The 25,817-nt window shown below is 30.9% G+C and overlaps 1 protein-coding gene across 1 annotated transcript in view; it reads left to right on the top strand.

Annotated features, from left to right (window-relative positions):
- Positions 1-25,817, top strand: part of LRRIQ3 (leucine rich repeats and IQ motif containing 3) — a 134,606-nt gene that overhangs the window by 29,309 nt on the left and 79,480 nt on the right. The window contains exon 5 of the mRNA XM_069478076.1: positions 21,575-21,731. Within this exon, the coding sequence (XP_069334177.1) occupies positions 21,575-21,731 (157 nt within the window). The remainder of the gene's footprint in view (positions 1-21,574; positions 21,732-25,817) is intronic.

Below are 25,817 nucleotides of genomic sequence, written 5' to 3'. Positions count from 1 at the left end.
GAATAACCAGTTAATAAAGTTTTTATTAATAATTATCAGAATAATTCTGACAGATTTTTATTAAACTTAAAGATATCAGTCAAAAGCAAATATTGAATTTCTCTCATATAATAGGATATAATAGAAATATAAGCCATGAGCTATATAATGGGATACAATAGAAATATAAATCATGAAACATGTATATGAGGATTTTATATTTTGTTTAGAAGTGTTTGCTGAAACATCTGTTACCACATCAACCTATATTATTCTTTAGTGAGTTGTATTTTTCTCTCTCCTTGTTTCTTGCATCTTTTGGAGTAGCTAATCTTTGCAAATAAAGGGAAACTTTTCTTGCTAGAATCTTTCAATATGGTACTTGTGGAGATAAGATAGGATACTCTGTCATCAATTTATATATGTTGGTCACACCAAACATCAAATATATCAAAAAATAAATGAATATTTTCATATAGCTTATTTTTAGTTCTAAATGGTAAAATTCAGAATGTGGAAATGAAATTTGGCTCTGAAATATAGGTAGGATTAAAATTAATTTGGAAAAGGACAATGGACGTTATCTGAAAAAAACAAGATTAGTAAGTTTCATTGAAATGAAATTCAACATTCTGTGGTAAGGCAGAGATAATGCCTTCCTACATTAGTCTGTTTGTGCTAAATCATAGGTGATTGCAATAGTTCTGATGAATAGAGGAAACTATGAGGGACAGGTACCAAAACTGACCATAACACAGTGCCTGCAACTTCTGAGGAAGTAGTTTCATACACTTTTCAAACCGAGGTCAAAGGATGAGAGACGATGAGCTTGCAAGTAGGGACAAGTCAAACCATCTGGAATAAAGGATATGGAAAAGGATCAGGCAATTGCTGACAAGTGCTTATTTATTTAAAATATTATTTTTGTCTTACATTTTCCATTTAAATTTAGTATGTACTGTATATGAAATAATCATCTAATTAAAGGGACTTGTCTTAGGTTTATGCCATTGGGATTTAGTTTTTCTTTCCCAGAATCATTTCGCCTTCTGATATTCAAGTAACAGATAAAAGTTTTGTTCATGGGAACATTCTCTGAAAACTCAGAATGTGTGAGTAGAGTTTGAATGACTTTTGTGGGGAGAGATGTCAATAATAATATATCACAGTGGTTCAAGACAGACTGATTTGAATTCTTTCTCTCCTTAAAGCTCTGTTCCATTAGGTACATGACTTAACTATTCCAAAACTGAATTTCCTCATCTGTAAAATCGTAAAGAGCAGTGGCTAACAGCAGTACTTATTTCTCTGTTTGCTTGTGGGAATTGAGATTTTGAATATATGCACATAGCACCTGGCAAAAGTAGATATTACATTCTTATTAGGTGTTTTTTTTTTTTAAATCATTATTGTTGTAAGTTATATCATGTGTTTATCTTGCTATCTGTGTTATTGGACTCCATGGGAAACTTTCCTTGGATTTCTTGCTCCCTTCCTTTTACATTTCCCACAGTATGCATAAGCATTTTTTTAAATAAAAATCTAATCATTTCATTCATCAATTTAAAATCCTCCAATGGCTCTCAACTTGCTTAGGACAAATATCTGTGATATTTGCCTCTACAACGTATAACACATACTTTTGTTGTCACGAGAACTTACCTTACCATATTGTAGTTGTCTGTATAATTATGTATCTCCAGATGTACTTTAACCTCTATGAGGCATAGAGACTACATCTCTGTTTTCCACTCTGTGTCTCTAGCATTTAACAGAATGCCTGACACATGTTAGGTGCTCAAAACATATTTGCTGAATTGGTGAATACATCAATAAATGGAGAGAATGAGGGAGGCGGAATCTGAAAAGTATTTCTGGATTCATCTTTGGGAAAGTGAAAGAAAGAACTGGGAAACATGAAAAACTTCCCTGAGAGGGACGTATGGATTCCCACAACCTAGGGGTCCAAATGATTTGTCCTCTTGTATGTCTATTTCTAGCCTTGAGAAATGTCTTCCCACACCTAAATATTTTGCATTTTCCTTGAATTTTTTCACTTAAACTGCTTGAAATATCATATACAGCCTAAATTTTAAAATTACAATATTATGATTAATACTACATTCCATATGGATAAGGATCATTAAGTTAATTCCTACCTTAAAATTTAGGTATATTGAAGATAGCAGTAGCACAAGTTTCTTAAAGCAAATCCTATTTTAAATAATCTATTTATGACAACATTTCTATGGAAAATGTTTAGTAAGGTGGATTTGCCAGATATGCACAATTATTTAAAGTAATGTCTCCTTTGCATATCTTGGGGATCATTAATCATAATCTGTAAAGACAAGGTACAGATTCAAGGCAATGTTATCTAAAATTTGCTGTTTCAAAATTGACTTTACTTAGTTTAATGCTATCTTGAACACAGATTTGGTTTCTTTTACTATTTTCCTAACAAAAATTTATTTTTATTAAAATATTACTAAAAGATCAAGAACTTTTTGTGGCTGGGTAAATAATTTGAATAATTTAATGTTATCAATAAAATAGATTGTGCTTGGTCTTATATTCATCTTACCCAGTTGAATAATGGCTCTACTTAAGTTATCAGAATTGGACTGAATCATTTTCTCATTTTATTTCAATTTTACCCCAAATAATTTTAATTGCAAAAACCTTACAACATGTTTTGATTCCACTGAAACTCAGAATAAAAAAATAGACTTCTGTGTTAGTCTTTTTAGAAACAAATTTTCCATTTTCAAAAGTGGTGCTACAAGCATAATATTTTATATGTTTGCTTTCTTTCAAAGTGAATAGGCTTCTACATAGATTCACACAAGCAAGCTTTGTTGCTATCTACCTGCCCTCATTAGACTCAGTGGCAGACTGATGTCATAGAAAGATGGGTGGACTCATTCCAATGATCTATGGGTCTTCCTGCACTTAGGGCAGGAATAGCAAATCCATCAGCAGGTTTCAGGAGGTGCAATAATGATGGCATGACCTTGTTGCATGCCCTGATAATTCAAGCTGTAAGGGCTAGATCAGCTTTGTCTGCCTTTATGGATTCAAATGAGGAGTATCCTGACTCTTGTTTGTTTGTTTATTTATTTATTTATTTTATTTCAGGATATTATGGGGGTACAAATATTTTGGTTACATGTTATGTCTTTGCCTCACCCAAGCCAGGGTTGGAGGCGTGCCCTTTCCTTCATACAATGCTTACCGTGTCCATTAGTTATGAGTTTACCCACCCCCATCCCCCAGCCCCCTAGTGAATATTACTACCATGTGAGCACCTTAATGTTGATCAGTTAGTGCCAATTTGATGGCGAGTACATGTGGTGCTTATTCTTCCATTCTTGTGATACCTTACTTTGGAGGAAGGGCTCAAGCTCTATCCAGGAAAATATAAGAGGTGCTAGATCACCATTGTTTTTGTAATTGAGTAGTATTCTATTGTATACATATACCATATTTTATTAATCCACTCATGGATTGACGGGCACTTGGGTTGTTTCCACATCCTTGCAATAGTGAATTGTGCTGCCATAAACATTTGAGTGCAGATGTCTTTATTATAGAATGTCTTTTGTTCTTCTGAGTAGATGTCTAATAGTGCTATTGCTGGATCAAATGTTATTTCTATTTTTAGCTCTTTAAGCAAGCATTTGTGGCCATTCCAGACACAAGTGTGTCCTTTAAAAAATACAAAATTCAAATCAAATTGTACACAGCACATGACACTGACATTTAAACTACTTTAACAACAAACTTTGTGTTTGTGACTTTTGGATAGGCTTTGGCTACCTACTTTCAGGACAGTTTGGCCACCTACTTTACAAAGTCAGAAAGCCACATTACAGTGTAGCATTTCCTTGATTGGAGTGCCATGGGTATGGATGTGATTAATTTTGCTTTTTGAAGGTAGGTAAACACTTTTGGGAGGAGATCATTCCTAAATTGGAGCTTTGATAATTCCTGAGTAATACATGGATTTTATTATTTCATTTGATAGGATAACTAAGAACTTGAGAAACAATATTTTTTAGTAGAGTGAAAGTGTTGGTGATATTATTGGTAGGAATGTAGATTGGTGCAGCCATTGTGGAAAACAGTATGGACGTTCCTAAAGAAATTAAAAATAGAACTGCCATATGACCAAGAAATCCTTCTTCTGGGTATATACCCAAAGAAAATGAAATCACAACCTTATAAAGATATCTGTGCACCCATGTTCATTGCAGCATTACTCATAATTGCCAAGATATGTAAACAACCCAAATGTCCATCAAAGCATAAATGATAAAGAAATTGTACAGCCTTGAAAAAGAATTAGAATTCTTTAGGGAAAAATCTGGTAACTCTCAGTTTACTCTCTCCAGGATTAAATGATGAAACTGCTTTTGAGTTTATATCCTCTGTATCCTTAATAGTGGAAAACAGTAGTGGACTAGGCAAATTTTTCATAAAGCAACAAAACGAACCCAACATTTTACCAAACTAGTGTAACTTTATTTAAGATTTTTGTTCTTAGTTTTATGTAACTCATAATTTTGGATGAAAGTGACAAAATGTTTGTTAAAGTTAAAAGAAATTCTTTTATCAAACCAAATATATAACAAATACATACTTATACATATTAATAGAAAGTTTTATGTTAAATTAACCACATTTTAAAAATACCAAATACTTGATAAATATTTTAAATAATGTCTACATTGGTGTGTTCAATGCATTACATTTAGAGATTTAAATGTGTAGAAATTAATCAACATATCTGGCCATTCATATTTTCTAGCTACTACTTTTGTGACTATGGAAGCAAACTGAATTTTTTTTTTCTTGTAAAAGCCATAGTTATACTCTGGTGTAGAATATTAAACCACATTTTATAGATGTTTCCAATATTGGCACCTAACCATGCTTATTTATAGAATCATTAGTTTATGTGAATTTTCAATTGATAATCTGCCATGTATTATTAAGAAATTTAAGTATCATATATTGTTTATGTACAAATAGAACAATATATATTTTTTAATTTATTATGGAGGATATAAATTAGAATAGACAACAAGAGTTGAGCTACAAATTTAGTTCTGAACATCTTGGCAGCCAAAAGAAACACAGTTCCGTGATGTTCATATATTATTTGCTTGCTGTGTCTTAAGTACTTTAGGTGTTGGGAATACAAAAGGAGGCAAATTAGGATTCCTAATCATAAGAAGATAGTATTAATAATTTAGTTGGGGAGACAGGCAAAAAGCACAATATTTTATCTGTTATAATGAATACTATAGTAGAAAATATTCAGCTGACTTTCAGGGCACAAAATTAATTCTAGTTGGGTGAGGGCATCGTGGACAACTTCACAGAGGAGGTGTTACACGATCTGAGTGTTTTAAAATATTAAAATTTCAGCAAGTATATAATATGATGTATGTATGTTTTTTCATGGGAAAGAATGTGGTGCCAGGGTGGTGGGATTAGTGGTGAATGGTTTAATTCTAGTCAAAGTATAGCATGTGTAAAACTATTGAGGCAAGGAAGGACATTTCAAGTAGATATGATAATGATTTATTTGGTGCGAATATATCTTAGGGTGGGGAAATAAGCTTAATTGTATTGTTATAGGAAAATATTCTCTATATGATTTCAGTCCTTTGAATTTGAGTTTTATTGGGATTTGCTTTATGACCCACACTTTCACATGTGCTGGGGAAAAAAAGAGCTCTGCAGTAATTGTCTGGGATAGTCTTTATATTTTCATTAGGTCATTGGTTAGGTGTTATTAAAGTCTTCTATTCCTTACTTATTTTGTCAATTACTGAGAGAAGTTTATTAACATCTCTCATTCTGATTGTAGATGTATATTTATTTCATTACAGTTACATCAAATTTTGCTTTATATATTTATAATTTATATAACAAATTAAATTATGTAAATCTGGTAGTTGAACCTTTATCTTTGTGAAATGGCCCTCTTTTCACCAATGATCTTGGTCTTTATCACTTAAAGTTTACTTTATTAGATATTATATCTACACTAGTTATTTTGGGGTTAGTTTTAGCTTGGGATTTATTTTTTATCTATTTTGTTATATATCTTCTGTATATTTATCTCATATATATTACAAATAACATAAAATTTATTTTTTAACCCAGTCTGATAATATTTATGTTAACTATAATATTTGTACTGTTTATAGTAAATGCTATTCCCAATATTTTGGGTATTAAATGCGTTGTGTTATTTTTTTGGTTTTAGTTTGTTCCTCCAGCTCTGACAATTTTCTCCCTTATCTTTCTTGCCTCCTTTGGGATTGACTTTTTGTTGTTTCCTGTTCTCCCCTTCTACTATTTTGGAAGATACTCTCTATATTTCCATTCTTGAAGTGGTTAAGCTGGCAATTAAAATATATTTAATAACTTTAATAGAGTGTGAATTTAATCAGTACCTGAAGTCTTTTCCTTGACCACATAAAGACTTTAGAATACTAATTACGCTCAATCTCCCTCTCAACTTTTATGTTATTTCTGGCATATATTTTAATTTTATCTCTGAATTCTATAAGACATTAAGTTTTTCCTTTTCTTCAGTATTCGTATCAAGAAATGTCACCCCATTTTTTGGTGGTATTAAGCCATTATAAGTGTTTAAGCACAGAAGAGATATAATCAGATGTTATTCTACAAGTATGTGGAAAAGGGAAGGCTAAAGGCAGCAAGCTTAAGTCACTAAAATAGTTTGAGTTATTAAGGGCTTGGATTAAAATATACTTGTAGGGATTGAAGAAAAGGCATTTATCAGCACAATATAGAGAATTTGGTGAACACTTGGGTAGCAGTGGTTGTGGTAGGAAAAAGAAACACACAATGGATGACCCTAAAGATTTTAATTTATGCAATTGCATATATAGTAACCAGTCCTCACTCCTTCCTCTTTAACTGCTTCTTTTTTTCTCTTTCTTCTTCCCTCCCTCCCTTCTTCCCTTCCTTCCTTCCTTCCTTCCTTCCTTTCTTTCCCCTGGACAGTTTGAAGTCAAGTTCTACCTTTTTGTTTTTTTCCATAAAGTGACCATAAGTCCATAGTTAATGGGTTAAGTTAGATTTTACATATAGATGTTTACAGTTGATTCAAAGTTTTTGATTATATAAAATCTGCAGTAGCAATTTAGTATGCAAACTATTGTGTTTTGTTAGGTTGATTATTTAATTAAAAAGTTTCAAATCAAATAGGAGTGAATAAAATTTTTTAAAGAGAAGATGGATTTTCCCCTGTAATTATACTAGATATATGATCTATTAAGTATATGCGATTGTAAAGACCTGTCTGCTGCCCCTTAGAAGCTGATAGTTGAAAACAGAAACAATCATGAATGCAAGAAACAGACACAAATATTACAACAGTTTGAAAATGCTCAAGATATTTTCAACACATGACAGGAAAACAATAACTTGTTTAGTGCTTGAAGATATAAATAAAGAACCAGAATCAGGATTGGAAAATAAGACTTTAATAATTTCCTATTTAACTATCTATGATTTTGAGTTATAGTATGCAAATGAACTAAAATAGTTTTCCACTTCAGTCTTAACAATTTCCACTGAATGGTAGTAAAGAGAAGGGAAAGAATGAAGAATAGGGGAATTTTGCATTTACAATTAGGAAAAATAATGACTAAGGACAGGCTTCCCAACCTGCCTCTTACCAATAGACTAGAATAACCAAAGTAAAAGAAAAATTGTGAGTGGTGGGTAAGAAGATATTTAGAACTCATTAGTGCTCAAAATAAGGAATAATGCCAACCGCATAAATGAAAACTCTGAGGAATTTCTGCTATTTCTAATATATATTGAATTAGAATTAGCAGGATGGATTTATTCTTCATGGATTCTTATATGATTCAATATTCTTGAAATTGCTGGTAAGCCGCCTATTAGGGTGCTGGAGAGGTCCCTTGGAAAGATGCCCACTGCTGTTCTATGAAAACTTGCTGTGAAGCCACCATCTAGAATACTGGCAAAACAGCTTAGTCTTATAGAATGAATTGAGGTGTTTCTTCCTCTATTTCTGGAAGAGTGTGTGAAAGATTGGCACTATTTATTCCTTAAATGTTTGGTAGAATTCACCAGTGAAGCCATGCGGGCCTGAGCTTTCATTTATGGGCATATTTTAAATTATGAATTTAGTTACTTTACTTGTTATAGATCTATTTAGATTTTCTATTTCTTCTTAAGTTAGTTGGTAATTTGTGTCCTTTAAGGAATTTTTCCACTTCATCTTAATTTTCCAACTTATTGGCATAATGCTGTTTCTTGTATTTTCTCTTGATTCTTTTAGTATCTGTAAAATCATGAGTAATGTACTGTCTTATTTTTTTTTAGTAATTTATGACTTCTCTTTTTTTACTTAGCCTACCTAGAAGTTTGTCATTTTTGTTGATATTTTCAAGGAATAAACTATTTCATTGATTTTCTCTACTATTTCTCTAGTTTTCTATTTAATTAATTTCCTCTCCAATCTTTACTCCTTTCATTATGTTAATATGGGATTGCTTCACTCTTTTTTCCCCTAAGTTCTCAAGTGGAAACCTAGATTCTGATTTAAGATATTAATTACTTCTATTATAGTACAACCATTTATAGATGTAAGTTTCCATCTAACCACTGCTTTAGCTATTATCTCATAAATTTTGATATGTTGTGTTTTCATTCTATTCAAATATTTTATAGTTACTTTTTTGATTTCTTCCTTGACCCATGGGTCATTTAGAAATAATTATGTAATTTCCAAATATATTTCAATTCCACAAATTTCATTTTATTGTTTATTTCTAATTTAATTCTACCATGCTCAGAGAACATACTTTATTAATTTCAATTCTTTTAAATTTATTGAGAGCTCTTTGAATTCTACAGTTTCTCTTGGAGACAGCTTGTGGTTAGAATTTATTTTTTGTTATTTGTAATCTAATCTGAAAATATCTGTCTTTTAATTGGAGTGTTTAAGCCATTCACATTTAATGTTATTATTTATGTAGCTGGATTTACATCCACCATTTTTCTTTTTGTATATCATATGTATTTTTTCCTATATTCCTCCTTTACCACATCCTTTTATATTAAATAAGTATTTTCTAGTGTCACATTGATTCCTTTGTTGATTTGATAACTGCGTTTTTTTGTCATTTTGTCAGTGTTTTCTCTATGTATTATCATGTGAATCTCATTACATTTTACTTAAAATTAGTACTAACTTTATTCTAGTAAAATATAGAGATTTGCCTGAATGTAGCTCAAATCCCTCTGCCTTTCTTTGCCCTATTGTTGGTGTATATATATGTGTATATATATAAAAAATCTATAATATATATTATATAAGCCAAACAACATATATGATAATTATTGCTTTATGTAACAGTGTGCCTTTTAAAGATATTAAGTGGAGAAAATATATAGTTATATACTGTTTTAAATTAATCTACACATTTACAATTTCTATCATTTATTTCTTCCTGTAAATTCAAGTTACCATCTGATATCACTTCCTACCCTTAATATAGCTCCATGTTCTACCACCTATTATAATATCTTGGATGTGCCATTATTGTATATTGAGCTATTATATGTATATTTAAGGAGAAGAGAGAAAGTATATTTTTACATTCATTTATATTTTATAATTACCTCTGTAATTGCTTTACTGGTACTACTTTCATCATGTGAATTTGAATTATTGTTTGATGTCACTTCCTTTTGACCTGAAGGATTATTTTTTAAATTTCTTATAAAGCAGATCTTCTAGTAACAAATTCTCAGTTTTTCTTTATCTGAGAATGTTTTTTGTTTATTTTGTTTTGGTGTTTATTTTTTAAGGGTAGTTTTGCTGGAGATAGAATTCTTCTCTGACAGTTTTTCCTTTTAGGACTTTGAACTTCTGTTTTTTCTGAATAACCAGCTGCTAATCTTATAGTGATTTTCTTGTTTGTACTAATTTGAAGAGTTTTGTTTGTTGCTGACTTTCAACAATTTAGCTATGATGTGTCTAGGTATCAATTTCTTTGTATTTTCTCTTTTGGGGATTCATTAATCTTCTTGGATATTCATGGTTTTTTTTTTTTTTCTTTCATGAAATTTGGTGTATTTGCCAGTATGTCTTCAAATATTTTTTCTATACCTTTTTCATTCTCTTCTCTTCCTGGGATTCCTGTGATATATATGTTGGCATACCTAATGATGATCCATGAACTATGAGGCTCTCTTCATTTTTCTTCATCCTTTTACTTTCTGTTCTTCAAATTGAATAATCTATACTGACCTATCTTCAACTTCACTGACTCTGTTTTACCAGTTCAGTTTCTATTTTTCTTTCAAAGGAAAATAAATTTAGTTAGGTTTTATAATTTGTAGTGAAGTATATGAACATGCCTATTTTTCATACTGTTGTTTCTTTTTTAAATATAATTTTTATTTCAAAATATTAGTAGGTATAAGTGTTCTTGTTACATGGATGAATTATATAGTGCTGAGGTCAAGACTTTTAGTGTGCTCATCACCAGTATAGTACATATTGTACCTGATAGGTAAGTTTTTTGGTTTTGTTTTGTTTTCGATTATATTTTTTATTTCAGAATATTATGGGGGTACAATTCATTTCCAATGTTCTTTATACCACTTTAGGACCATATGTACCCATCATTTAGCTCCCAATTATTAGTGGAACACCAAATATATATGGTGTTTGTTTTTCCATTCCTGAGATAATTCACTTAGCATAATGGTCTCCAGTTCCATCCAAGTTGCTGCAAAAGACAGTTTTTCATTCCTTTTTATGGCTGAGTAGCACTCCATGGGTGTGTGTGTGTGTGTGTGTGTGTGTATGTGTGTACACACATACCACATTTTCTTTATTTACTCATCAATTGATGGGCACTTAGGTCGATTCCATATCTTTGTAGTTGTGAATTGTGCTGTGATAAACATTCAGCACAGGTGTCTTTTTGATGTAATGACTGATACACAATGGTGGGATTGCTGGATTGAATTGTAGGTCTACTTTTAGTTCTCTGAGGAATCTCTGTACACTTTTTCATAGAAGTTTTACTAATTTTACAGTCCTACCAACAATGTATAAGCATTTCCTTTTCATTATATCCACATTAACATCTATTGTTTTCTGATTTTTTAAATAATAACCATAATAACCATTCTGCTAGGTGCTAACTCATTGTGATTTTATATGCATTTCCCTCATGATTAGTGATATTGAGCATTTTTGATAGATGTAGAGCATTTTTTCATATATTTGTTGGTTATTTGTATATCTTCTTTTGAAAAAACTCTTATATCTTTTGCCCATTTCTTAATGAGGTTGTTTTTTTTCTTGCTGATTTGTTTGAGTTATTTGTAGATTATAGATATTAGCCATTATCAGATGTATAGTTTGAGAATATTTTCTCCTATTTTGTGAATTGTCTGTTTACTCTGTTGCTCTGTTGATAACTTCATTTGCTATGCAGAAACTTTTTAGTTTAATTAAGTCCCATTTATTTATTTTTATTGTTGCTGTTTTTGCCGTTAAGGTTATAATCATAAATTTTTTGCCAAGGTTAATGTCTAGAAAAGTTTTTCCTGTAGTTTCTTCCAGAGTTTTTATGGTTTCAGGACTTACATTTAGGTCTTCAATCCACTTTCAGTTAATTTTTGTATGTGGTGAGAGATAGGGATTCAGTTTCATTCTTCTACTATAGCTTCTAATTTTCCCAGCATTATTTATTGATTAGGGCATTCCTTCTTTCCCCAGTGTATGTTTTCATCTCCTTTGTCAAAAATCAGTTGGTTGTAGCTATATGGTTTTATTTCTGGGTTCTCTATTCTGTTCCATTGATCTATGTCTCTGACTTTATACCAGTACCATGCTGTTTTGGTTACTATAGATTTTTAGTATAATTTGAAATCAGATAATATGCAGCCTCCAGATTTGTTCTTTTTGGTTCAGTTTGCTTTGATTATTCAGGGTCTTTTTTGTTCCCTATGAAGTTTAGGATTATTTTTTTTTAGGTCTATATAAAATGACATTGGCATTTGGATGGGAATTATGTTGAATCTGTAAATCACTTTGAATAGTATGGCCATTTTAGCAATGTTGATTCTTCCAATCCATGAGCATGAGATATTTTTAAATTTGTTTGTCATCTATGAATTCTTTCATCAGTGTTTTATAATTTTCCTTTCTTTCACCTCCTTGGTTAAGTATATTCCTAGGTATTTTGTTTTCTTTGCAGATATTGTAAATGGTATTGTGTTCTTGATTTGACCCTCAGCTTGATGGTTATTAATATATAAATATGTTCTTGATTTGTGGTGAACCCTTCTAATAAATTTTTCATTTGCCTTATGGTATTTATCAATTCTAGGATCTTCATTTGGTTATTTTAAAATAATTTTTATTTCATTATTGATATTCTATAACTGATCAGTCATAAAGTACTTTCCTTTAATTCTTTAAGTGTGGTTTGCTTTAGTTCTTTGAACATATTTATCATAGTTATTTGAAACCTTCATCTGCTGGGTCTAACATCTTTGCCTCCTTGGATGCAGTTTCCACCAACTGCTTTTATTTCTTGTGTATGGGTCACATTTTTCTGTTTCTTTGCATGCATAATACTTTTTTAATTGAAGTTGGACATTTTACTTATTTCTTATTTTTTTACTTTATTTTTTAAATTGATAGCCAAAATTGTATATATTTACTATGTATAACATGGTATTTTGAAATACACATACATGTGGAATGGCTAAATCAAGCTTATTAACATATGCATTAACTCACATTGGACATTTTAGTTAATATATATATCAAAGCAATTTTAGATGCTGATTTCAAGTCATCCAGTGGTGATTCTTGGTTGCTGTGTATTTGTTTATTGTTTTACTTGAAATATTTTTGTGTAGTCTGTTTTACCCAGAGTGTGAAGCTACTGATATCTTAACTCAGTTTTGTTTACTATAATAGCTATTATTTTTTAGGCCTGGTCTCCTAGAGGATCACTGCTGGGCCTGTATATCTTAGTGATCAAACAATGATTGGTCAGAGGTTGTGTTTAAACTCCTTGAGCCATTAAGTCTTCCATTCTTTACTGATAGATCTGTGTACATTTGGAGAATGCATTCATAGTTCAGTCATTTTTCAGATCTGTCCTGGATTTTACTGTCTGTGTTTGCAATGTTCATGCTCAGCTAGGTATGATTAGCTTGCTAGGAAGCTCTCCAGTTTCTCCTGAGCAGTGTACAGGCACACAGACTTCAAGACCAAAAGAGTTATGTGGCATCTTATTAAGGCTCTTTTAGGAGATCTCTCACCTCACATCTCCATGTTTATTATCTAGCTTATCTATTAGTTTATTGTTTGCTCCACTCCATATAAAAACTTCAGGCTAACTGCATTGTTGGACTTCCCTGGTTGCTTGCCACTGAGATAGTTATTGTTTTCACAACACCCTATTCTTGCTCCAAATAAAGTCATCCCTCTACAGCTCTGAAGGTGTCAGTCCTCTCAGTCTGCTATGCCATGGTAATGTAATACTTTTGCATTAAGTAGTTAGCAATGGTGAAGGAGAAGGACAGCTGCTAATGGCAGGAACAGCACCAGGCTAAAATGCTACAAACTCTCCAGTGTCCTTATTGCCATTTAATACATTTTCTTCAAGAAAAGCTTTTCATTTTGTTGTGTGCCTTTCATCAATTTCTAGTTTTAAAACAGTAATTATTGACAATTGTGTCCAGTTTTAGAATTACTTTTTGGAGAGAGGAGCTGCTAAGCCATTATAGAAGTCTTGAGTCTTGCATTTTTTAAGAAGTGATATTTGGAGTTCAAATATTCTTTCTCCAATAAAATTAGAAACACCTCATTAAAAGATACCCAAATTTCCCTGGAAATTAAGAAGTACTTCCATAAATATTTCCTGTATCAATTAAAAATTTAAATGTAAAATTTAAAAAAATCAAAAAGTATTGTGTCGTTTTCATCTAAGGCAACTAGAATATGGATGAAATTATATATTTATAAGAAGGTTTAGGGCTTTTTAAACTTAAAAGAACTAAAATAAATATTAAAAGTTGGAATTGGAAATCAATACAGTTAGCAGCTAAGCAAAAACCTAAAACTAGGAAATAATGATTGTATTATATAAGAAGTGCTTATTCTCTGAAAAGACTAATGAAATAGGCCCAGCCCAGAAAAAATATTTGAGAAAAATAATAAGAAGGAAGCTAATACCACATTTGCAAATAAGGTTGAAACTTATAAATGACTAATATGTGAGACTATGAAATTTTAAAATCTAGAGCAAAACCTCTGAACAGTTTACTGTGTCATATTGACATATCTGTAAGGGGTTATGAGTTAGCAGTCAGGGCAAGCCTGGGTCAACCATAATCCTCTGCATCTTTTGGCAGTTCACTTCCAGCCACAAGTAGCTCAGTTTATTTTCACTAGTAAACAATATCATTTTATTTGTTTGCCAGGACATGAAAAAGGTTGGATGGTACTTAATTACCAGAAGAATGATATCTAAGCAAATACAAACTGTCAAAATTGCCCAAGATGAATATAATATCTCTATAGACCAATAAACAAACAGTAGAACAAAGAACTACAATTGAAAAAAGACAATATTTCTAGAAGGTTTTATTGCTGAAGTCTATCTAATGTTTAGCAAAATAGGTTATACTATTGTTTAAACTATTCTTGCACATAGAAAAATTTTTAAAACAGCAGTTCATTTTATAAAGGTTGATATAATTTTAATTCTAACATATGACAGGGTACTGAAAATGAAAATTCTTTTCCAGTATCAGGAATATGTGTAAACATAAAAATTAAACATGATGAATCATAACATCTAGCAATACATGAAAAGTTTAATAAATCATGATTAAATAAGGGTTATTCTAGGAACAGAGGGATAATAGGCAGGGACTTATCAATATAATTAATTAATGGAAAAACTCTGATCATATTAATGAGTGTCTAAAATTAATTTTATAAAATTAGCATTTATAATAAAAATAATAAAATAATACTGGGGTATTTATTGAATACCATAACCCTATATTTTGAACTTTTAGAATTAATAAAATACAAACACCACATTTTTAACATTGTTTTGGAGTTTTAAGTTAATGCTTTAAAAAATAAAATAAATCTGGCCACAGTTTTAAAATAAAAATGAAATGATTTTTGTGTATGATGTATTTATATGCATCATAAACCAACGAGATTAATAGAGTTAATATATTTGTTTGATAGGTCTCTGGATACAAAATGCTCATATATAAAAATGGATGTTTTTTTCTTTATACTAAAAAAATCCCAATTGCATAGAAATGGGAAAAAAAGTCCTAATTAACATAGTAATAAAATTGGAAAACATTTAAGAAACAGCATACAAAAAATAAAGGGCCTATGTGAAGAAAATAATAACTTCTTATCAAAGAATGAGACCTAAACAAATATATAAGTACCATTTTTCTGGGTGGGAATTTAGTATAACACAAATAACTATCCTTTTTGAATTCATATTTTGACTTAAAGTGATTCTAACTAGAATCCTGCTTTTGTAGAGATACTGGGAAATACGCTTTTAAAGTTCCTGAGGAAAAAAACAAATGCTTTAGAGTAGGCAAGAAACAAGTGAAAGAAAATGCCTTCCCAAATATTAAAAATTACTATCAAGTCACAGTAATCAATATTTGGCTGTATTGGCACAGGGATAGAGAAACTCAGATGAACAAAATAAAGAGTCCCTAAAAAGATTTCTATATATAAGGGAAACTCAAAGTATTATAGGAGTGTTATATTGATTTAATGGGGAAGGGATGATTTATTTAATAATTAATGGTGGCAAAATTGTTTATCTTCTGAACAAAATCATCCAGTTTCCCTATTGCATATCATATACAAAAATATATTTCAAACAAGTTAAAGCATAAAATGTAAAACTTTAGAAGGTAATTCAGCTGAAAATTTTTGTAACCTTGATGTGGGGGAGACTTTTTGTTAAGTAAGTATAAATGGATAAAATATATTTAGCTGCATTCAAAGGAACCTGTCTATACAAATCAAAGAATGTTAACATATAAAGAGCTCATATAAAGTAGTTGAGCAAAGGAAAATTATTCAAATAGAAAAAAATGAGCAAAGGATGTGAGTAGACAACTCATTGAAGAAGAAATATCAGTTACCAATGTATATATGAAAAAAATCTTTAACTTCATTAATACTCAAAAATAGGCATATTGAAACAGCAGTGAGTTACCATTTTCCCCTAATAGACTGACAAAAAATTTAAAAGTGGGATAATAGTTTTTACGAGGATTTAAGGGAAGGGGAATTTTATTACTGTTGAGTATTACACAAAATGACAATTTTCATTAAAGTTAATAAAAAAAAGTATTATACTATTTGTAATAGTTAATTTGACATGTCAGCTTGGCTAGGCTATAGTATTCAGTTGTTTGGTCAAATATCAGTACAGATGTTGCTGTAAAGGTATTTTTAAGGTGTGATTAACATTTAAATCCATAGATTTTGTGTGAAACAGATTACCCTCCATAACGTGGGTGGACCTCATTCAGTCAATTGAAGGTCTCAGTGTAAAGACTGAGATTTTCGGAAAGATTTCTGCCTCAAGACTGCAACATAGAAACCCTGCCTGAATTTTCAAATTGCAAATTTGGACTCAAGACTGCAACATCAACTCTCCCCTGCTGGCCTGTTCTTCTACAGATTTCATACTTGCCAGCTTCCACAATTGTGTGTGCCAATTCCTTAAAATAAATCTCTTTCTCTCTATTTATATATTTATTTCTTATTGGTTCTATTTCTCTAGAGAATCCTGATTAATACATTCTTACACCAGCAATAACACTTCTTGAAACTTATACTACAAAAATAAAATGTGTGTTTGTGTGTGTTAGTGAGAGAGAGACAGAGAGAAAGATTATGTTATTTGTAGTGGAAAAAACCTTGAAAAACTTATGTGTCCTTTGTTGAAAACAGGTACAGAGATAGTATAAGATATTATGCAGTTGTTAAAAAAATATGAGTTCTAAGATCTATTTAACTTGGAAGATTTCAGTAATGTATTAAGATAGAAAAGCAATCTACAAAAATATACATTTAACAAACTTCTGTGTTTATATAAAACAAGAACAAAGTTTATATTCATATGAGCAATGGAAAAATATGGAACCAAATATATTAGTGGTCAGTTGGGCAAAAAGAGAGGGAATAGTACTGATTGATAATTGTATGAGTTTGTACATTTTTTAATAAATGCATACATATGTTGTATATATGTGCAATTTTTTTACCAAAAAAAAGATGCCTGTTATTTTCTAATAGGCTTGTTCACATTTTCTGCAGTATTAAATATTATTCCATAATTTTTAATAGCTGCACTCATTCCTTTGAATGGGTATATTCTATTTAGGTAAGCTCTCCCTTGTTGGACATTAATATTATTTTTATTTTCTCTAAATTATTAAAAAACTAGGTAAAAAACGCCATAAATTTATATATTTATATACTCATTATAATGTCATTAGAAACAGTTTCTAGAATTTGATTTGCCAGGTCAATGGGTATATAAAATTATATTTTTATTATTGTACTACTGATTCTAATGATTTTCAATGATACAGTATATTATTGTTATGAAGACAATATTCATTTTATATTATTGCTGCTAGTAATAGTACTAATACATATAATAAAACAAAGCCTATGAAAATTTGCTTATCTTTCCTTCATACTTTCTACATGAGACTCTTGTTATTATTAAGTAAAGTCATTATTTAATGGAATGAGCCACATGAGTAAATGTGGTTTGAGATGCCACTTAAAGGCTATGTGGATAACTAATATTTCTAATTGTATTATAATAAAATATATACACCTTTTATATCTATCTGCATTTTTACTTTCAACCACTGTCAAAGTTACCTGGAAAGTTACCTTTTATCATTGATTCTGGGTTACCTTCAATTTCAAATATTTCGATTTACAAATATTCTAAAGATGATGATTTTTTTTACTGATTATGATGATTATTTTTTTCAATAATTTAATATACCTCTCTTTGTTTTACAGTAGAAAAGAACTGAAATGTGGCACTATATTGTAACTTATCATTTTCTTTTGGGGACAAATAGACCTAAAGACTAAGTACAGGACATTGTATTCTCTTAAAATAATAACTGTTTGAATTATGGGTCTTTATAAGTTTTGCTTTTCATGCTTATGCATTTTATAACTTATTAATGGTACATTACATATTACCATAATACCTTAATACTTACATAAGTGCTTGAAATTTTCATTAATATGTAAATTTAAAGCTCTTTGTAGATAATATTTTGGAGACATTTTGAAAGCATTCTAAGTGTATTATGTTCTTTCTCATTGAAAAATTATTGTGATCAACACTTCCTTTGAATTTTGATGCTCACGTCTATAGTTTTCTATTGAATCCAGGTAATTAACAGCAAACTTCGAGGACTCAAACTTTTAAAAGATCATCTAATATTTTTATTAATAGTACCTGTGTATTGAGTTGTAAACTAATAATTAATCTAATAATTTACTTTGCTATTTAATCCCACAGAGAAAAATTTTAATTTTTTTTTCTGAAATTGCTGGAGTTACTACCTGACTTTCTAGTCTTCAAATTTCAGGCCATGATAATATTCTTTAATATATTATCTCATTTTTCCAGAGTCACAAAAGGACAGAGTAAAACTCTATTACCTTAGTTTCAGTGGAGCAAGGGCAAGAGCTCCAGGTATAGGGCACTGTACTGATTTTTCTTTTTGGTCTTTTTTCTGTACTACCAAATTTTTCTAATATTAAGTACTACCTGCTGTAGAAAAAGTTCTACCTTGGAGAATTAATCTGTTTCATTGTTTTAAGCTGTAATTTCTTTTAGTTTTTTATAAATATATTTTGACAGAAGCCTCTAGTCTTCTCAGCTTGCCTCACCTAGCATGGAATCTCTTCCCTACAAGTGAGCTGGGCTAAGAGCCATCAGGACTCCAGTATTCTCTACCTATTTATTGCACCTCGGTTACACCTTCTGTCCTATCAGTAGGAGCTTAAGGGAGGAAGAAAGCCCCAGGTCTCTCAGCGATTCTTGCCTGGCATAATGCTTCTGAAACATGGAGCTGGGATAGGGGTATGAGATATACAGGTTCCTGTTCTTTTGAGGGAGATACTACTGTGTCCCTCAACTGGGACCTAGTAGGAGAGGCATCCTGTGTTCTTGACTGTACCTACTCAGAGTAGAACTTCTATCATGCTAAACTGGGGTGGGGGCAGGAAGAAAGAGAAGAAGAGAGAAAGTTATGGTTTAAATGACAAACATTCTCACTGTTAATACTAAGACAATAGATTTTCCTGATTAAATAATTATTCATTTTCTATATGCCCTTTGCACAATTTTCAGAGATCTTTAACTTTTTTAAAAATAATTTTTATGACTTTTGGTTGTTCATTGGGGAGAGGTTTCACAGAATTCTTCAGCTCTCTTTTCCAGAAATCATTTCTCCAACATAATCCATTCCAAATTCACTCTTCTGCTCAAAACTCTGCAACGTATTTCCATCTTAGTGACTTTTCTGTTCTTTAGACATGCCAAATGTGGTCTTGCTTCACTAAGAATACTTCTGCCTGGCCTTTTGCACTTGATGTTTTGTCTGACAAGGATGTTTTTCTGAGATGCCCCACTGTACCTTGTCCCTTCTTAGCAATACTACCCCAGACAGCCTATGTAGAAAACAATTTGCTTATTATATATTTTGTGTTTTATTTCTATATGATCTATCTCCGCTTACTAGAGAATGTAAGCTTTATGGTATTAGGGACTTTTTTCTCATCATAGGGCACATATTGGGAATTTGCAGATTATTATACTACTTTTCCTCTGAATATCCATTATTTTTCTTTCTTTTGGTAATTGGCTGACCACTAGAAATACTATCAACAATTTCTCTTGTGGCTGTTTCTTCTGACTACATTTTTTGTTGCATTTGAAAGTGAGCAGAAGTAATGAGTACAATTTCTTCTTCACATGCTTAAATGGTTATTGTGCCCCCTATGTTTTCATGTCTTCTTTTTTCCATGGGGTAAAATGCATTCATCATGTGGCTTAATGGCAGTGCTTTTGGGTGTGTTGAAGCAATATTGAGTGCCTTTATGCAACAGAACTATCTTACCAGCCTAGGCTAGTCATAGTGAGAGAGAAAAAGTTCTGTCTTATTTATATCATTATAAATTGTATTCTCTTCCTACATTTTATCCTAATTTGTAGGTCATCAATAAAAATATTCTGAATGAAGGAATAAATAGATAAGACCCACTTAAAATATCTGAGAAGTGAGAAGATTTCTTTCATTGTTTACTTTTTTTTACTTCTGCTACTGAATAATAGTGGTAACAGTAAACTTTCTACTTTGTTCATCATTTTACTTCAAATGACTTTGGTATTTTATCATAAAGAATTGATGGTACTGATCTTTGGTAAATCATCTCCGTGATATTATATTGTTTGTTTTTATCCACTCTTACAAACATTTTTAAACAAATATTGGTTGCTAAATTTTATCTAATAATTTTTCTGTATCTATTTATATAATCATACCTTTTTACTTCACTAATTTGTTGATATAATTAGTTTTGCAATACATGATCATAGTGTTACTATTCTTTGCTTACATTGATGGATTATTTTCATAAATATTTAGAATTTTTGCATCTATATTCAAAGGTGAGTCTGATCTCTGGTTTTCTTTTTATTGCTTTATTGGACCAAGTAGGAGTTCTAGTACAGTATTGAATAGATTTAGTGAAAGAAGGACATTCTTTGTTTTTGATGTTAGTGGGAAAATATTTAGTGTTTTATTGTTAAGTATGATGTTACCTTGTAGATGCCATTTATTGGGTAATATTTTATACATATTGGATTAAATAAAGCATAATATTAAAATTACTCTCTATTTCTTTTTATCTTTTTTTAGTGTGGCTATAGAAAATTTAAAATTATTTTGTGGCATATATTCTGTTGGACAGTACTGACCTAGAGTATTTTTCTAGTATTTGTAATGTAGTACAAATACTTTTCATGATGCAGTAATAAAATTTTTACCACAATAAAAAATGTTACTTCTTAACTGGGGAGGAAAAAAAAGACTTCACATTGGTTACTTTAAGTTTCTGTAAAAAATTTAGTCATGGTCTCCCTGCCATTATATTTTAAAATGCATAGCCTGATGTAAGTACCGAATTGTTTGTGGATTCATAGCAGCAGAAATTTCCCAGTACTCATCCATCCCTTGATGAATGTTGATGAATAAAGCTTAGTCCCTATATAGCATTATATAATCACAAGATGTAAACATATACAGTATTACATTAAATTTGCCATCATGTTTTCTAAGATGTAAGTGAACTCATGAGTAATTTTCACATTTTCCTCATTTTGGCAAGAAACTAATAAATAGTTTTTTTCCCCTTTATATTCAGCCCTTTGCTTTTGTGTAAAAAACAGCAGGAAAAAATTATTAGAGGATATGAAACAAAATGGATTTACATAACCAAAGGATATGAAGATAAACTCCTTAAGGATATCTTTTTCAAGCCTGAAACTAATAAAAAAGGAAAGCTTGCACATTGGAAACATGTAAGAATAATTACTTTATTACTTTTCTTTGAAATGTTTTTATTTAAGATGCTAGAATTATAATTTATGTAGATTAGTAAGAATTTCTTCAATTTCTCTTAAATAGCCTCCATTATATTATTAAAATTCTACTTTAGATTTTCTTTATATGAAAAAAGTCATACAACAATGTGGTTCAAATATAATTTTGTTATGCATTAATAACACACCACAACCATTTTATATTTATACTTTGTATATGTATATGTTATTTTTCTCTTAGTTATTGCAAGTGGTAATAGTGATATAAAACTACTTCTCAGAGCTTGAAAATATAAAGAAATATTTAGATTATTAAAGAATAATAATTCTATGTATAACATTTATTCAATGTTTTATGCTAAATCATATATTGCTTTGAGAACACAATGGAAATAGAAAGGAAATTTACTTACATTTATCGAGTGCCTACTATGTACCAGGCACTGTGCTAGATATTTTGCATGTGGTATATAATTTATCCTCTACAACACCATAAGCTAGGTATTTTTATCTCATTTTTATAAATAGGGAAACTAAGGATCAGAGAGGTTAATTAACTTACCAAAAGCCACATAATTAAATGACATAACTAGGATTTGACTTCAAATCTTCTGAATCCAGAGTTTGCTTTTTCTATCTTTAGAATTTATATGCTTTATACATATATAAGAGGATACTTTCAATGAAAGTTGTATATTGATAACCAATTTGTTGTATGCTGATAAGAAATTTCAATATACTGATAACCAGTGTGTGTGTCTGTTTAAATATATACATATGTATATGGATATAGTTTTATGGCGAGTGACTATGTTATGTGCATCAATAGGAATAAAATATTCATTTTATAAGGATTATTTACAATCTATGAAGCTACATAGAATATACCATTGTTAGGGCTTTCTAAGTATTTTGAATGTTATGAAATTTTTGGTAAAATATATTTATTATAAGGAGTTTTTAAAATCTCTTTTATATTATTATTAATAACAATTCTGCTAACCACATCCCTATGAATGTCACGTTTTAAGAACTATTCTTTCATAGCCTATCGATATGTACATTATTCTATGATTTTTTTATTATTTATAGCCAACATTCATAGAACCTTATAGCAATTTTCTTCAGCTCAATTTCTTAAAATAATTAAAATTATTTTTAATTGTAAGATTCACTTTTTGATAAATCATTTCTTTTTCTGCATAAAATTAACCTTCAATCTTCTGATAGCTTAATTTGTAGTCTCCTCTTCAGCTCACTTAACTGATACATTATTCTTTTATTATTTTTACCACTCACATACCTGGTTTCTTGTGCCTTGGAGTTTGGTTTGTTAGAAACTATAGTAAGGATAATTGATACTAGAAAGTGCCTAAGAAAACCCAGGATTCAAGGAACAGTGAAAGGGTCAGGGAGTAGGGAATGTGGTGAGAGTGAGAAAACATCAGTATTTAATACTGAGAATTCATTAAAAAACAAAATAAAACAACAGCAACAACAACACAACATTCTGTGAGCAGAGGAATAGAAAAGATTAGCCAAGAATGAAATTCAAGATTCAGTAATTAGGTGAAGTATAATCAGTGTCTGAATCTGTTCCTGTTTTGGGAGGAAATGTACTTCATCCAAAGGGCTTAATATTTCTCATATTCATGGTAATCTAAAGTAGAAAGAGCCAGAAGAATTAAGTTCAAGTTACAGTCACTATGAAATACCATGCTGCAAAACCAGAAGTTAAGTATAAACATTCAAAGTTTTTGGAGCAAGAATAAACTGTAAATGAGGTTACAGAACAGAAAGTCAGTAGCCATGAGGAAGCAATCTGATAAAAGCAACTGGGTCAGAATAGAAGAAACTGAAGATACGGAACAAGAACAATTGCTAGGAACATTATTTATCCATTGCTTACAGACATTAGAGGGTGGTTGCTACTTGTGCAGATTAGGCTGAAATAAATACAAAATTATAGTGGTTCAATTAGGTCAAGTTTTAGGGAAATGTATACCATCATGATAGATTTTAGGGAAATTTGGGTACTATTATAAAGAGTTTTTCTGGGACATCCAAGAGTATTTAAAATCTGCTTTGGTATATTCAATCCTTTCCCTCAGAGGTTACTGTACTGAAGAAATATGTGTACAGGGAGTATTAGCAGACACAGCAGTTCCTCACTGGGGCTTTGACCTCAAATTTCCTGTAAAATTATAGTGGCCTAGTTTTCCACTGACCAATACCTAAGTGCACATGTAGGAATAACATTAATTGGGTGTCGGGCAGATGGGGGGTAGGGGATGGGTGTATACATACATAATGAGTGCGATGCACACTGTCTGGGGGATGGACACGCTTGAAGCTCGACTCAGAGGTGGAGGCGGGGGCAAGGGCAATATATGTAACCTGAACTTTTGTACTCCCATAATATGCTTAAATAAAAAAAAAAAATTATAGTGGCCTAGGGTGGACTAAGAGATAATTTCTATATTACCTAAACTTTTTGGGCATGAATGTGTCTTCTTTCATTTAGTTCCTGACAAATTGTCTTAGTTTTAAAAAAATCTAACAAATTGTCTTCCAAAGCAGCTATACTATTTTGCATTCCTATCAGCAGTGAATAGAGTTCCTGTTGCTCCACTTCCTTGTCAGCTTTTGATGTTGCCAGTGTTCTGGATTTTGACCATTCTAATAGCCAGAATTCTAAAGCTTCACCATTGCTTTAATGTATAATTCCCTTAATGACATAGGATGTTAAACATTTTTTTCATATGCTTACTTGCCATCTATCTTCTTTGGTGAGGTGTAGTCAGTTTTCTTTTAACTTTTAGAAAATTGAGATGATTTGTCACATGGCCTATATAAAAGGAAAGAGAAGGATTAACCTTACTTAGAACTATTGCATTGCACAGCACAGGAGTGCACTTCCGTCACATTCTGTTTTCCCTGGAGTTGTGCAGAACACAGCTGGAAAGTCAGAGTGAGGTTGACGAAATTTTATACATCAAGAACTAATCATATTTGATTGTTTTTAGTATTTTACGTCTACTTTATATTCAGGCAAATATAATTCAAAGGGCAGAGGGAGAGAATAATTAGTTCCATAATATTATAAGCCAAAGAATATTGATTCTATTGTTTGCCACCTTCTTTATTTAATTTAATAGTGATACTAAGAAAATATTGAGGGGGTAATCCTACATCAAATTTAGAAAATATGGAATTGCTCACCTCATTGTAAAATATGGGGTGTTAAAAAAATCTTATGGAGAAATATTTTTATTTTTTGGTCAATTTATCTCATTGTTTTATGAAGTGGTGTGTTTCCTTATACTGGAAAATAACCTTTATTATCAATGAGCTTCTGCATTGTGTTCTAGCTTATATAATGCTAAGAAAGAAGCTTTGAAATGGCATCCTTACATATTCTCTAAAGATTGCCCTTTGTTATTGTCTAACACTCATTTTGGGGCCCCACCAGGAATATAGTTTATTTCAAACAGGTATTTATTGAATACATGCAATGCCTCTAGCACTGTACTAAACCACCAGGCCTTAAAAATTGGAATGAAGAAAGTTCCATGCTAGAACCAATAGGGGACAGAGAAGACCTAGAAAAAAACTCACTGGGCAGGGACTGATTTTATGAAGTGTGCAGTTGAAGGAGTTATACAAATTCACATACAGTTTAGTCAGTCAGTTGCCTACATCTAATGTGTCTCATCTAAGGAGCTAGAGTTGTCCTGAGTATTAAGACTTCTAGGAAGTGGAGGCTTTTAGTGTCAGGTAGAAGTATGAGAAATTTATCAGAAGAATCTATAGGGGCAGATACTAGAGCTACCAGAGGCTAAATGTAATTTAATTGAAGTTTATTCAGCATTATTTTTAAGGTCCAAAGAAGTAATATTGATGGCTTAGAAAAGAGGCTGTAGCTTAATGAATCTAACAGCACATGAGGGACTAAATTCAACAATTTAATAAACTTTTACAGTTATTCATTACATGCTTTCTAGGTATGTGGCCCTCTGCTCATCACTGATAGTAAAAGGAAGATAAGATATATCCCCTTTAATC

Source organism: Eulemur rufifrons, chromosome 8 (genome assembly GCF_041146395.1).
Source record: "Eulemur rufifrons isolate Redbay chromosome 8, OSU_ERuf_1, whole genome shotgun sequence".
Classification (NCBI taxonomy): Eukaryota; Metazoa; Chordata; class Mammalia; order Primates; family Lemuridae; genus Eulemur; species Eulemur rufifrons.
The sequence above is the reverse complement of the archived record's forward strand: the minus strand, read 5'-3'. Positions and strand labels throughout refer to the sequence as shown.